Source organism: Gavialis gangeticus, unplaced genomic scaffold, assembly GCF_001723915.1.
Source record: "Gavialis gangeticus isolate Ggan-Ray unplaced genomic scaffold, GavGan_comp1, whole genome shotgun sequence".
NCBI lineage: Eukaryota > Metazoa > Chordata > Crocodylia > Gavialidae > Gavialis > Gavialis gangeticus.
Genome location: NW_017729024.1, coordinates 93054871 through 93070499, shown reverse-complemented (window position 1 = coordinate 93070499; position 15629 = coordinate 93054871). Strand labels below are relative to the sequence as shown.

Genomic DNA, 15629 nt, shown 5'->3' with positions numbered 1-15629 from the left:
AAATCCAGTTCCCTTAACCTTTCCTCATAAGTTATAATGTGCCCCAGCTCCCTAACCATTTTTGCTCCCTTCCACTGGACTCTCTCCAATTTGTCCACATCCTTTTTGTAATGGAAGGCCCAAAACTAGACACACTACTCCAGATTTGGCCTGCCTGTGCTGAATAGACGGAAATAATCACTTTCTTTGATCTACTGGCAATGCATCTACCAATGCAGCCCAGTATGCCATTAGCTTTCTTCATAACAAGGGCACACTGTTTGCTCATATTCAACTTACTGTCCACTGTAACCCCCAAGTCCTTTTTTTCAAGCTACTGCTTAGCCACTTGGTTCCTTGCCTGTGCCAGTGCATGGGATTGTTCATAATGCAGGATTTTGCATTATGCAGGGTAAATGCAGGATTTTGCACTTCTCCCTATTGAACCTCATGAGATTTCTTTTCGTCCAATCCTCCAATTTGTCAAGATCTCTCTGAATCATAACCCTACCCTCCTGCATAACTACTTCCCCCCAGTTTGGTGTCATCTGCAAACTTGCTGAGGGTGCACTCCATCCTATCTTTCAGGTCACTGATGAAGGTGTTGAACAAAACCAGCCCTAGAAATGACCCCTGTGGCACTCTATTTGATACTGGCTGCCAACCCTCTGAGCCCAATGATCCAGCCAGTTTTCTACCCACCTTACAGTCCTTTCATCCAAACCATGAGTCCTTAGCTTGCTTGCTAAAATGCTATGGGAGACTGTATCAACAGCCTTGATAAAGTCAAGGTATACTAGGGCTGTGCAAAACTTCAGCAGCCATTTTGGTCTGGAGGTGTTTTGGCCCATTTCAGCACCTAAAACACCCGATCCAAAGTGAAACAGAAGGCTCTGAAATATCTCCAAAACTAAATAAAACCATCCAAAACATTTTGGAAAGGTTTCAGACATAGATGACACATCCAGGGTGCACAAGGGTGCACATGCACCCCCTGAGAGTGCTGCTGTCCCCCCCCCCCCGAAAAGCGAGCACTCTCAGCTTAGGCAACAGGCAAAGGGGGGCTGGCAGAGTGCTGGTGCCCCCCTCAGAGAAGTGCAGCTGGCACTATACTTTCAGATGTTTCAGAACATTTCGGAGGCGGGCTTGAGGGGAAACCAAAACTCAAAAGAGGGAGGGGGAAGGGGGAGGAAGACTGCTCTGACATTGACACCTGTAGCTGCCCAGTATCTGCAATCTGTCCCAGAGGTCCCTTCCAATACCAGTGCTCCGGGGGGGCGGTGCTTCATGTTTTCTGGGAGCTGGGGCTGCTGGGGCTGAGTAGTGCCAGGCTCCAGCTGACAGGTGGAGCTGCCCCAGCTCCTAAACAGTGTGCAGCACCCAGCCAAGCCACACTGCACCTGCACAATGCAACAGCTGCCACACAGGTGCCAAGCAAGGGGGCAATCCAAGAAGCTGGGATTGGGCGGGGGATGGGGATGGGGCTGGGCAGGGCAGCCATGGAGGCTTTTACTGCGGCTCTCCCCACACGGGGAGAAGCAGGCACAGCTGGAGGAGCCATGGGAGAACCTACAGATGCCCAACTGTGCTTGCCTCTCCCCAGACAATCTGAATCTCTGAATCAGCACCACGGTGAAACTCCGAAACAGATTTGGCTGAATCAAAACAGAACAGCAATCCAAAAAACTGAAACAAATCACTGTCCCTCCAAAATGGCCAAATCCAAAACAGAAAGGAAACAGCCATTTTGCACAGCCCTAAGGTATACCACATCCACTGATCTCCCTGCATCCATGGAGCCAGTCATCTCATCATAGAAGGCAATCAGGTTGGTCAGGCATGACTTGCCTTCAGTGAAACCATGCTGACTGTTCTTAATGACCTTCTTCTCCAAGTGCTTACAAATGGATTCCTTGAGGACCTGCTACATGGATTAAATTATGTGGCTTACTGAAATGAATTCTGCCTTGGAAAAGAGGTGATTCTGGCCCATCTGCCATTAGGGCAGACATTTTCCCATTCCTTTTTCTCTCATTAATCTTAACTGCAATGTGCAGTGGAACAGCTTCAGGAAGATGGTCTAGGCCACTGGTTCCCGAACTTTTGAGACTCAAGACACCCCTCCACAAGTTTTCAAAATTTAGTGGCACTCTGTTTCAAAAGCTAATGTAAATATAGTCTGAATATTACAGTATAAACATTCTATAATTAATGTGTTATTTGTAATTGCATTTTCATATGATAATATAAAATGTAATATAATAGTCACCACTTTAGGCTGCCTGGCCCCATTCATGTCTGCTTCCAGCATGGCACCTGGACTCCCTACACATGGTCTAGGTCACCCCTGGGACCAGGAACTCACAGGCCGATTTCTGGCGTTAGTTAACCCAGAGTGATCCCCCCTGAACTCCAGCTCTGGGGCCAGAATGGGCAGAGCCCAGGGACAAACAGCTGGCAATGACAAAGTGTTGGGCTGCACACACACACAGTGCTGAAGTGGTATGAGAACCAGGGAGGGGGGACAACAAAACACATAGTCTTAGTTACAGTCAAAATCCCTAGGACGAATCAATTCAGTCTTTGCAGGTTAGTCTAAGCTGCAGAGATCAAACTGACTAATAAGTGAATACACATTTACTTTTGATTCAGGAAATGCAGCCACATGCCTACAGTGGCAAAGGCCAGAAGCTGGGGGTGCTAGAGCATGGCTCTCTGGCACATAGCCAGCATGGGCTGTGTGTTTGCTTCCTCCCCACAAGGGCTCTGGGATTTCCAGTCCAGAATCACAGCAGAAGGACTCTTCAGGGTTGCTCATCACTTCCTCTTCCTGCTTCCAGGTGCCTCTGGGATCTGTAGTCCAGTCACAGCCAACAGTAAGTTAAGCAGGGCAGTGCAGCTCTGTACTCAGGGGAAGCGGGGTTTAACCCTGGCCCCAGACCCTAGCCCCCTCCCCACCAACCCTTCTCTGCTGGAGCAGACAGCACAGCACAGAGCTGCAAAGCATGCTGGGATACTGGAGGACTGTGATTTAACTTGAACCAGAAAGGGGTCTGAGACAGAAGTTTCATAAACCGGTTTGACCCAAATCAGTTAAGTCTGATACTATATTCAACCAGGTTCATCTTACACCAGTGTCAGCCATTTTGAAACTCATTTCTGTGCACTGAACTTCTGTTCTGTTCCAGGTTTAAACCAGTTCCTGATTACTTAAACTGTTTTATGTGTAACATCTGTCCCTAGTCTTGAAGCTCAGAAGGGAGGAGGAAGACTCCCTCCCCTCCCTTCTCCACCCCCCATTCTCTACCTGAGGGAACACGTACAAACCCCACTGCTGCACTTCCAAGAAATTACACACCAGAGTACAGAGCCACCTGCCCCCACAACCCATCCCACTGGCTCTGGGAGCATGCAAGGAAATGGGGGACAAGACAGCCTGAAAAATGTGTCTCTGCATCCACACAGTTGTCCACTTGTCCATGGCAGAGCATGCTGCTCAAAGCAGCCAATGCAAGGGAGGGTGGAAAGGGACTGCTGTGGGTGACGCTTGTCTGCAGGACTCTGAGGCAGGTGGGGTTAAGAGCAAGCAGTGTGCTTACCTCTTTGTACAGGGGCTGGGTGCCACAGTTCCCTGGTTGGGAGTCACTGGGCTAGGTAGTGTCTAACCTGTTGCTTGGTGGTCAGAGCACACTGCTGGAAGTAAAAGATGCAAGTTCAAACCCCCTCAGGGTGAAGGAGGCCTAGAAGCTGAGCCCCAAGGCAAGCACTGAAGGCAGTGGGCTAAAAGGAGGCGGGGGGGGTTCCTACCTCTTTCTTTCAGCAGCCAAGCATGCACGGGATTCTATTCCTCTGCAGGGGGGAACAGAATCCCAAATTGTGTATCAGTGCCAAAAACTGCCGTTACATGATTGCGTACATGCCATTAGGTGCAAAAAAGCTAAAAGGGGATTTAGACCTAAATCTCTGCAATATAATACAGAACTTTGTGTGTGCTGGGTGGGGACAGGAAAGGGGAAATTGAACTGAGTTCTACTAGTGTCACAATTTCCTTTTAACAGATAGGTTTTGTTTCAAAATGCACTTGAACTACACTCCTGCTTTGTTCACACCAAAGCTAACTATAAATACTGTGATCTTGTGATCCCAACTGCATGAATGAACTAAATATTCTTCTTAAAGCTTGCATATTGACAGGGCAGCTACAACTATCAAACTTAAAGGTCTAAAACTAGACAGCATTATGAAAATAGCTATTTCAACAAATAATCATCAAATGTTTACACAAATTTGCTTAGACGGTGCTTTGAGGCACAAATTTGCTTTGAGGTTTTTATCTCAAATATGCTAGTGAATGAATTTACCAGTAGGGACATTTCTATAAATGGTGACTCTTAAATAAGGACTGGGGAATAGTCATGGAAATTAAATGACCCAGAGGGGACCAGCAGGCACTGGGGGAGTCCCTGTTCCCCCGAGCACTACCAGGAGTGACTGGAAATAACAGTCACAAGCTGGCAGAGGGTAGATTCAGACTAGACATCAGGAGGCGCTACTTCACTGTCAGGGCGGCTAGGATCTGGAACCAATTTCCAAGAGAAGTGGTGCTGGCTCCTACCCTGGGGGTCTTTAAGAGGAGGCTAGATGAACAGCTTGCCGGGGTGGGACTTGATGATCTGCTCAGGCCCCTTCTGACCCTACAAACTATGAAACTATAAATTCTGAATCTGTAAATAGGAGTATTTGCACAAGAAATCTAATATCCTACAAAAAGCCCATAAATCCATAAATTTAAAGACCAGGCTTTACTGTGTTAAAACTATAAGATATTGAATGCATTGTAGCCAGATCTCTTTGCCCAGTTCTTTTTGCTGGGCACATGGGCTGTTGTTTTGATCCAGTAAGTCAAGGAACAATCACACACTAGGTAATGTTATATGTGCAACAAAAACTAAGACAGCTTAAATTTTAAATTCTTGCAGTGAACTGCTGACCTGCTAGCTACAAACCCAGCACTATTTGCAGCAAGAGTTTCACACAAAATTTGGAATAATAAATCATAGAATCAAAGGGTTAGAAAGGTCTTCAAAGCACATGTAAACACTAATGCACAGATGCAGGTTTTAATATTTCAAAACCAACTCAGAAAGATCCCTGTCCATCCTCTTCCAAAATCTTCTACTGAAGGAGATCCCACAGTTTTCTAAGACTGTGAACAAACATGCATTTGTAGTGCTACAAAGGCACCTTTTCTCATTTCTTACAGAGGTAATACTGTCCATTTAAAAAAGTTTTTATTCAAGATGATTTTCTGCAGACCACCTTTTTATCTCTGTTAAAAACATCACATTTTGTAGTAGAATAATAGAGTTGGAAGGAACCTCCAGGGTCATCTGGTCCAACCCCTGCACAAATGCAGGGAAGGTACTCCTAAACTATCCCTATCAAATCTTTATCCTGCTTTTTGAAAAACTCCAATGACAGATTCAACTTCCCCAGATGTTTATTTCACTGCCTTACTATTGTAACAGTAAGGAGTTTTTCCTAATATCTAATCTCAATCTGCTTTGCTACGATTTAAAACTATTATTTCTTGTCTTTCCTTCAGCAGTAAGAAAGAACAGTTTTTTACCTCAACTTTATGGCAGCCTTTCAAATATTTGAAAACAGCTATCATGCCCTCACTTAATCTTCTTTTCCCCAAGTTAAACATGCTTTACTCTCTCAACTTTATCCCACATGTATTGCATTTCAACCTTTTATCACTTTTGTTGCCAATCTCTGAAACACCTCTCCAGTTTCTCCACATTCTTCTTAAAATGTGGAACCTAGAACTGCACTCAAAACTCTACCTGGACATATCTACACAAGATGCTTTCCTGTGCAGTAGAACTAACTACTGTGCAGAAAGCATCCATGTCTACATGTGCAGACATTTACTGTGAGGCAATTGGCTCTAGCAGCGAATAAATTTGCCAGCTGCAAATGCAAGTAGCAATTTTACTTCTAATCAGTAACTGTGCAGTAGTGCACACATAGACACCTCATTGGGAGCAAATATGCTCCTGGTCACCTGGGCAAAAGGGGGTGGGAGCTTGCTCCCTGCCCCCCAGGAGCTGCCTGCTCCCAAGGCAGGCTCCACCACTGGAGCCCAGGAGGGGACAATGTCCCCCTGCCCTGGCAGCAGAGAGACCCAGCCCCTGCTCTGCAATTGCAGGGCAGGGGCTCGGAGATCCTTATCTCCCAACAGCAGCTCCTGTGATCATGGGGCCAGTGCTGGGAGATAAAGATCTCCCAGCCCAGGTACCATGACTGCAGGGCTCAGGTTCGGAGATAAAGATCTCCCAGCCCTGGCTCCAGGATCATTGTCCCCACCTGGGCTCCAGTGGCAGAGTGTGCCCTGGCAGCAGGCAGCTCCCGCAGCCAAGGAAAAATGTCCTAGCCCCTGCCAGGAGACAGCTGTCTCCTGGCCCCTGGGCTAGCACCTAGGGGGAACCTAGAGCTCTGCCTGGCTGTTGCAGAGGCTGGTTGTAGGGCTACAGAGAGCGGGAGCAGTCTGCTACTAAAAGAAGCGAATCTGCTTCCACATCCCTGCATGTGTAGACATTTGCCTGGAAGCATATACTTCCAAGCAGTCTACTTGAGAATAAACTGCTCCTGGATCTTTTGCACATGTACCTAACCAGCACCAGTTAGTGGAATACTACTACCTCCTGTGTCTGACACCTAATACTCCTATTGAACCCAAAGTTACATTTGCCTTTTTATGACTGCAATACATCACTGATCATGTTGAATCTGTGATCCACCAATCCCCCCAGATCCTTCTCAGCAATACTGTTGCCCAGCCCGTTGTCTCCCATTCCATGTTTGCTCAATTGCATTTGTTTATTCGTCTTCATTGTGTTGAACTTCATTCTGTTGTCTCCAGCCCAGTTCAACAATCTATCAAGGTCCTTTAGAATTCCACTCCTGTCCTCCAATGTATCTGCAGTCCTTCCCAGTTTTTCATGTCATCTGGCAACTTGATCAGGAAGCTCTCTATTTTGGCACCCAGATAATGAATAAACATATTAAACAGCACTGGAACCTAGGCAGAGTGTTGTGCAACACCAGCTGAAACCTACCATTCTGACATTTTTCTATTTATAATTACCCTTTGCTGATGGCTAGAAAATGATATTTAGAGGTTTGCTTTTGGGAAGTGTCTAGTAGGTAAAGTAGATATGCATTAGAATAATGGTCTAAGGCAATGGCAAGGGTTAACTGGTTTCTAAAAGCCTGTTTGTGACAAAGTTTCTTCAAGGCCCACTGTGTCTGGAACCAGCAGACACCCTGTCTGAGGCCAACAGACAAGTGGGCATACACAGGCTGAGAAACTGAAGACATGTACCGCACTGTTCCATAATATGAGACAAAGGGCTCTGCTGCAGTGGCTGGGTCACAATGACCAGCTGCAGAGCCCTTGGGTTTTCCGGTTCTGGTGGATGGACCAAATCTAGACACTGGTAAATGACCGAATTAAGATGTATGCATGTGGTGGGTTTGGGAAACAAAGGAATATGCTGACAGAACAGAATGTGGATAGTATGATAAAACAGGGAAACAAATTAGTGATGCCTAGAGATGAAGAGTCATCAGAGGATGAAAAGAATACAAAAGGAGGGATTTCAGAGCAGCAAAGGGTCCCCAAGGTGGGAACCTGAGGCCACCATGGACAGAGGGCACACCACCAACTCATCTCACCCACCCCACTGGGAAGGTGAAGGGACGTGGACCTTAGCCCTCAACCACCAGGCTGCTGACATCTGACATTCAAGAAAGAACCACAGGGTAGAGCTTGCATACTGGCCAGATGTACCTTCCCTCTGTGACAGCCCTAGAACTGGTAGATATAGAATGAAGGAAGGTTATTTTGTTTGCCTTGCCTGCATTATTCATATCTGCTATCACTGTGTATTGATAAAATTTTATTATCGAATGAAGAAGTCGTGGTTGGTCTGAGGGTTTGGGTCCACCCAGAACAAGGTATCTGGGTCAAATCCAGTGCCAACATTTGCTAGAGGTTATTGAACTAATTATGTACCCAATTAGTAGTAATTTTATCTAGCCCATATTTCTCCAGTTTACTTCTGAGAATCACAATATTGTACAAAACAGTGATCTATCAGCTTCTGTCATTTTTAAAAGCTATTTAAAAGATCATGTAACACATTTGAATACAATAGGACCTACTATAATTAGAAAATAAAAACATAATATACAGCCAGTTTACAGATAGCTTTAAGTTTCCCATTAAGTTATTGGGACTATAGTCTATACCTGATAGAATAACTTGGAATTTTAGCTGAGCATTGAGAGGAGAGTGGAGCTCTTCCTGCGTATCAAGTCAAAGTAATTACCTCTTACACTTTTTACAAAGCTTTTTAACTGCATCCAGAGTGATGGTCTTGCAAAAATTGAGCTTCACACATTCCAGACTGCTATGGCAGAAGCTGGCCAACAAGCACACCCTGAAGCCAAAAAAAGACATATTAATTCCAAATCCTACCAAATCTCTTCAAGAGCATTTACGCACTATCTACACTGAGATATAGAAATGGAGTTAATTTAGGATTATGGAAGTGACTGCAATCTTGTTACTGGGAAAATTACACATGCACACATATATTTATAGATAGATATATTTCACACAGAAATGTAAACACATACATTCAGCCTTATACAAGGTGCTTATAAAGTCTTTCTGCAACTTTAAACTTCAATAACTTTGGATATACACATGATAGAAGCAAACTGTAAATGGTGATTGAAAGAATAAATCTTTAAGTTTTTTTAGCATAGTATAAATCATGCATAGGGCAAGGATCACAATGCAATTCATGAAATCACTCAACAGCAACTGGAAAATGTTTTCTGAGTTGGAAAATCAGATTGAATGATATATCATGAAAGAAGACAGTTATGCTGAAGTCTAGAAATTTGAGCTGTATTGTGTTGAAACTTAATGAATTACGCTTTCAATCGTCATTCACAGTTTGCTTCTATCATGTGTATATCCAAAGTTATTGAAGTTTAAAGTGGCACTTTATAAACACCCTGTATATTTTTTTAATTAAAAGTGAAGATAAAAAAAGATAAAAATCACTAAAACACTAGTGTATGTTAAAAGCTCTGTCAAGAAGGTTAGGAGAATTTGTAAAGTCCCTGAAGCCAAACTTCAAAATATAGTTCTCAGTGGGCATGTCTACATGTTCATTAATGCACCATAATTAGAGCCTATTAAGTTTAGTACCTCTAATAACAGGTACTAACTTAATCCATGTAATTGGCACTACTGAACAGTAATGCTGATGCACACTTTTTGTGATACTAATGCGTAGTAGACTCATTCTACTGCACATTAGCATGGTTTTTGCTTCCGGGCTAATGTGCAGTAGAATTTGTCTACTGCGTATTTAGCATCTCGTATAGACATGCCCAGTGTTAGCAAAAGATAGTACTACATACATCCAGTTTAAACAACTCAGTCATAGTCTTTTTAAAAAATGGCTAAGGGATAGAGGACTGGTCAGTATGAACATTTCATATGTTAAAGTGCAACCATTTATGAATGTAAAATTACCACTCATAATTAATTTTCTAAAAGATGCTCTGAATCCTGTAGCTAACCAATGTAGCCTCAGAAGTAGGCTGCACCTTGGGGGAGGGTTATAACTAAATTCCTTAGGGCATACACAAGTATCTTCAGTTAAATCTGGAATCCTTAGAGAGCACACAATGCCTTTTCAATCCCTGCAAAAATAAATCCTATCCATCACAAGAAGGATATTGGACCACAGTCTGAACCTATTTAATAACCAGAAATCCTTCCATACAGTAGTTTTTATAGTTATAAAAATGCACTCTAGTATCTGCCTCTAGGGACATTTGAGCAATTAACCACCCTTCAGAACAGACAGACCTAAATTCTTTTCTCAAGCCTATTGGAAGTGTGCCTTCAAAGTCTGGCACTCTAACCCACTGGGTATAATTATATTTATGTACCATAGCTCAATGATAATTAGCTACTCTGACCTCTACTCAGGCAGAGAAATATATTTTTCTCTCAAAAAAACTAGCTTTCTGGCCTACATCCCTCTAGAGGCAGACTTTAGTGACTGCTTCAGTTTTTAATGAACTGCTATGATGCCAAAGAAGAAGGTGCTGGGCAAGTTTAGGATACTCATAACTCTCCACATTATTTTCAGTCAACATTATTCAAGGTTACCAAAAAAGAAGGGGGTGAGGCCCATAGATTTATAATATTTTAGGGTACCTTCATTAGTAGGTACCCTACTTTCAACATCTGGATATGGATACTCTGCAGGATATGGAATTGAGTATGAAGCTTCTTTTGTACCATTTCTACATCAAGGTGTCAGCCATTCTTTATAATAATTCTCAAACTGCCTTAATTATTTCTTGTGGTTGGCAATGCCAGGGTGATAGCTCCATCAGGGAAAGATGACAGAAAGCATACTGATAGAGATGGAAGCAGTCAATTTCCTCTACTTCACTCCTTGAGTGTTCACATCATCTTTATTTTCGGAGGCATTTTTACATGGTTTTGTAACTGAGCCTGTGTCAGTGTAGATGAACAATTGAAATGATTAGTAGAATCCCAACCCCATTAAGTCAGGAGGCATTTTGTCACAGTTCAGCTGGGCCACAGTTGTGTTATCCAAGACTAATTGTCATGTCAAACCAATAAACTATAAGATTGTACATAATGTAGATGATTAATAGAAAGCTGCCATATATGGATCTTCAAGTCTTTTTGACCTCATGTAACTGAATTACCTGCACAATATTATTACTGAAAGCATCTAATAAAGACTTGGGTGTGAGGATAAATAAGGATGAAACTGCACAAAAAAGCTCACAAGTGTTAACCAGATGAAACACAATCTAGATTAGGGCTGTCTAACTTCAAAGCGCCCAGGGCTACATGTCCCACAGCCAACATCAGCAAAGCCTTCATACTGCAGAAGCAGCACTAGGAGGGACCACAGGCCTCCCAGGTGGCATGACTTGTGCAAATAACAATTTAAGAGTAAATGATCTCTTACTAACTATCGCATCCAAAAATTGGGAGTTAGAACAAGAAAAATAAGACTAAAACTATGGAATAAGAAAAAAAATGATGTTGTACCTGTATAATCACCATATGCAAAATAATATAACAAATCAGTATAAAAGCTTGTCAGAATAATCTGCAGCCTACCTTTATATCATACATGACAAGTACAGATAGAAGGAATCCTGATCCTAAATGCAATCAAAGAATTGTTTGATCTGGCAGAGTATCCATAAGCACATCGCATACATATGTTGCAAAATGTATAGGAGATCTAACTCTTTATAGTCAACTGCTTATCATAAGAAAACACCTCAAGCATGGCCACAGTTTGGGCAAGTGTGGCAAACTGTCTGCCTATGTTACTGCATGGAACAACAAGGTCACAGCACAGAGAGAGAACACCCTTTGTAGAGCCACTAGTCTGACTACAATGCAATTGGCAGACAAGGACAGTAAAAGAGCAGAATCTGGACTTAGCCTCCTTCCCGGTTCACTGCAAGTACAGATAAGATGGTGCAGAGTATAAAGAAATCAGTGCCTGGTAAAGGGGATAGAAAGGAAAAGAACTGTGACTTCGAGTCAGTGGGAGTACCTACATGAGATGCTACTGCACAGTGGTGACTGCAAATTTATTTAGTAATTGTATAATCTAGTACTAAATAAATTCGCAGTGGGTGCATCTATATGAGACGCTACACACTGTAGTGATAAGATACATCGCTGTAATTTGTTGATGTGGTGACAGCATCAGCGAGCACAAACCGTGATGCCGACGCTACTACGCAGTTTCAATGAGCTACTGCACAGTAGCATCAGAAATGACCTATGCAGCATCAGGACTGCGTAGTAATGTCAGCTATTGCACAGTCCAGAACATGTGTAGATGCACCCAGTAACTGGAATTATTGCGCAGTAGCACTGGTGAACACCTTTTTAGTGATGCTACTACATAGTAGCCTAATAATACTTACTGTACAATAAGGTATTAGCACTGTTGGTACTGTGACACACTACTGTGCAATAGGCCTGGGCGAAGCAGCAAGTATGTGATTTGAATTTGGATTCAGCCAATTCAAAGGGATAGTGATTCGATTCAGTGATTCGAATCACTGTCATGATTGATTCAGTCGAATTGGATTTGGAGATTTAGCTGCCAAATAGGCCGATTCGGTGATTCGGCCACAGACTATAATGGGGATTCATTAAAATACATATAACTTTGTCATTTTTTGCAGATTTGGATGAAAACAGCAGGGATGGTAGCCCCTTCTGAGGGCATGAAGCCTGCCAAGTTTCAAGGAGATAGGTACAGGGGTTTCCGTGAAAGTGTCCCTCAAACTGTTGAAAGCAAAACTTATGTCACCTGTGTATGTTAACTGGGTTTCTGGTTGTAGCCGTGTTGGTCTAAGGAACAGGCAGGAAAGGTTCTTTGAGTAGATGTGATATCTTTTATTAGACCAACTGAATAGTTGGAGAAATATATCTTGGCAACCTTTTGGGTTTAAAAACCCTTAGTCAGGCTAAGGAAGCATCTGCAGTTGGCGTGTGTGCTCTTTCTGGATAAAATGAATAGTAAAGAAGTCAGAGACAGGGCTGCAGGCAAGAAAGCCAGTCAGTGAAAATGTAAATTGATGAATCAGGGGGTGAGAGACAGGCTGGGGGGAGCAGGGTAGAAAAGGGAATGTAGCAAGTAAAAGTGGAGAGGTACCAGGGGAGTTAGATGTCAGGCTGGTTACAGTGTGTCATAAATCCAATGTCTATATTGAGTCCATGAGTTTTTGTATTGAGGAGGTTGATGAACTGAAGTTCATAGGCTCATCTGTCAAAAGTGTTTTGTACTCTTCCGAGTCTGCCACCGAGTACACAAGGGACTGCCCCATGCTCCTGTGGGATGCTCAATCCGCCCCACCATGTCAGCGTTCACAAGCCACGCCTGGTACCTTAAGGTACATAGAAAAAACACATAAAGCTGTGTCTATGGCCGAATCACTGATTCTCCAAATCAGAATCAAATCTTCAGATTTAGTTTTGGCTGAATCGAATCAGGACAGTGATCCGAATCAGTGAATCAAATCACTATCCCCTGAATTGGGCCAAATCCAAATCGAATATTGCCTGCTTCACACACACACCCTTACTGAACACCATCTCACTTGAAACATGATCAGTGGACAGGACAGGTGTTCCTGGGCAACTGTGGCCAGATGCTGCCACATCTGGCTGCGGGTTGCCCGGTAGTCCAAGGGGTCGCATTGCAGAAGCTCCACATCCTCAGGGGGATAAGTAGCCACCAAGGCCTCTGCACTACCTGCCAGATGGTGCAGTCTGGTACCTCTGGACCCCAACATTGAAGCCATGCCCTTGGCCCACATTGGCAGCAGCTGTGGTGGAGGAGATTGGCTGGTGCTTGGAGCACTGGCATGGGACAGTGGAGTCCCCTCTTCCATGTCCCCCCACCTCTGCCCTTCTGCCTCCCAGACTCTGTTCACCAGCATCTCCATCCAGTGTTTGAAGGTTTTGCTGCTGCAGATGCTCCTCTTCACCCTTGGGTCATACATACCCACCAGCATGTGGACCGTACTGAACCGCAATGGATCCAGCCATTTTTTGATGCCCTCCTTCAGCCTCTTCACCAGTGACTGAACCTCTAGTGAAAGCAGCTTGCCCCAGCCAGGAACATTGTTCCCCTGGAACTTCTCCATTTGATTCTCAAGCTCCTTGACTATGGGGATCACCTGGCTAAGGAGGGCATTGCCAGTGCTGAGGCTCTTGGTGGCCTCGAGGAACAGCTTGAGGATCATCAAGATCTGGGAGATGGTATCCCACTCAGTTTTGTTAAAGGGGCCTGTGATCCCACTCTCCCCAAGCAAGGCCATCTCATGGATGGCCTTCTGTTGCTCAACCAGTCTTTCAAGCATCAGGTATGTGGAGTTCCAAGTCTCCACATCCTGCATGATTTTGTGCTGTGGAATGCTCAGCTCTGCTTGTTTCTCCTTCAGCATCTTCCTCACTTGATGCTCTGATGGAAGTAGCCTGCCACCTTCCTGCATTTCAAGATGAGCTGGCTGGTCATGGTAGTGACAGTGCCATCACCGGGAGCCCTGTCCCCTTTCAAGGCATCCCTGACTATGAGATGGAACTTGTGTGCCACACAGTGAATGCCAACAAAGTTGGCATCACGCACTGCCTTCACCATATTGGCCCCATTGTCGGTGACCATGAACCAGCGGGTGAGCTCAGCCTGCCCAAAGAGCCACCTCTGCACCATGCAGTTCATGGCCACCATGATCTCTCTTGCCGTGTGGGACTCATCCATCACCTCGGCTTGAAGAAGAGCTCACCACTGCCATAACTGATCATACCAGTGCTCTGTGAGGGAGAGGTAGGCATGATCTCCACTATGGCTGATCCAGATGTTTGAGGTGAAGTGCAAGGCTATCTGCATCCCTGCCTTCTGCAGCTCCTCCCTCCAGTACTCCCTGCATACCTCATACAGGGAGGGTACCACCGTTCTGCTAAAGGTGGTGCATGCGGACACTTGGTAGGATGGGGCCATGAGTGCCATGAGTTGCCTGAACCCTGGATACTCAACAAAGGAGAAGGGATGGCCATCCAGAGCAAGCATCTCTCCAATGCTCTGAGTGACCTCACTAGCCTTGGGAATGTGCCCCACTTTGTCCACACCTTTCCCCTGCTGGTCCAGGGTGGTCTGCCTCTGCTTCTTGAGGACAGGGGCTTTGGAGTGAGAAGGGGAGGGGGACTTCTTTATGGGCACACTCCCACTGGTGCCATGCTGAAGAGGAATAAGGGCAAGGGGTGCTGCCTCCTGAGATGCAGCAACATTGCTGTGGTGGTGAGAAGTTTCTCATCCTTGCCCCAGCTGATCTGCTTTTGGCAGTGCTGGCAGGTAGCATACCTCAAATCATTTCCCACCTCAAAATGATCCCACACTACATTACCCACCTGCTTCTGGGTTGTGGGTGGGGACCCTGCCTTATCCCCCTCCTCAGCAAGCAAAGGCACACCACCAGGAGGAGCTGAGCCACCTGCCCCCACAATCTCCCCTGAGGTGCCTTCTGGAGAAGGAGACCTGCTTCTAAGGGAACTTTGAGGGGTGTGGAGCACAAACTCAGATTCCTCCTCCTTCCCCATCATTTGCTTGGCTATAGCACTCAGGCCCCCTCCTTCCAGATCCAGGTCCTCCTCTGCCACTGGAAGGCTCATGCCGGCAATGACAACTGGAGTGGAGAATGTCATGCTGCTCCTGGTTGCCCGGTTGCGGTTACTGGTGTTACTAGTGGTGCTTCAGGTGCAGACACAACTCCTGCCTCCTTGCTCCCGCTAGCAGCGGAAGACTCCTCACTGCCAAGAAAGAGGGTGCATCTATGTTTGGGGGAACTTGCAGCTCTCCCTCTGCCTCCTCTCCCTCCTCTGCCAGAAGACCTGACACCTGCCTTTCCAGCATGCTTCATGATGTTTGGTGTGCTACAAAATGTGTGTGTGTGTCTGTGTGAAATATATGTAATATATG

At 44.9% G+C, this 15629-nt stretch overlaps 1 protein-coding gene across 1 annotated transcript in view; it reads right to left on the bottom strand.

Moving 5' to 3' along the window:
- Positions 1 to 15629, bottom strand: part of LOC109298092 — a 200913-nt gene that overhangs the window by 15753 nt on the left and 169531 nt on the right. The window contains exon 14 of the mRNA XM_019518226.1: positions 8379 to 8489. Coding sequence (XP_019373771.1) covers positions 8379 to 8489 — 111 coding nt within the window. The remainder of the gene's footprint in view (positions 1 to 8378; positions 8490 to 15629) is intronic.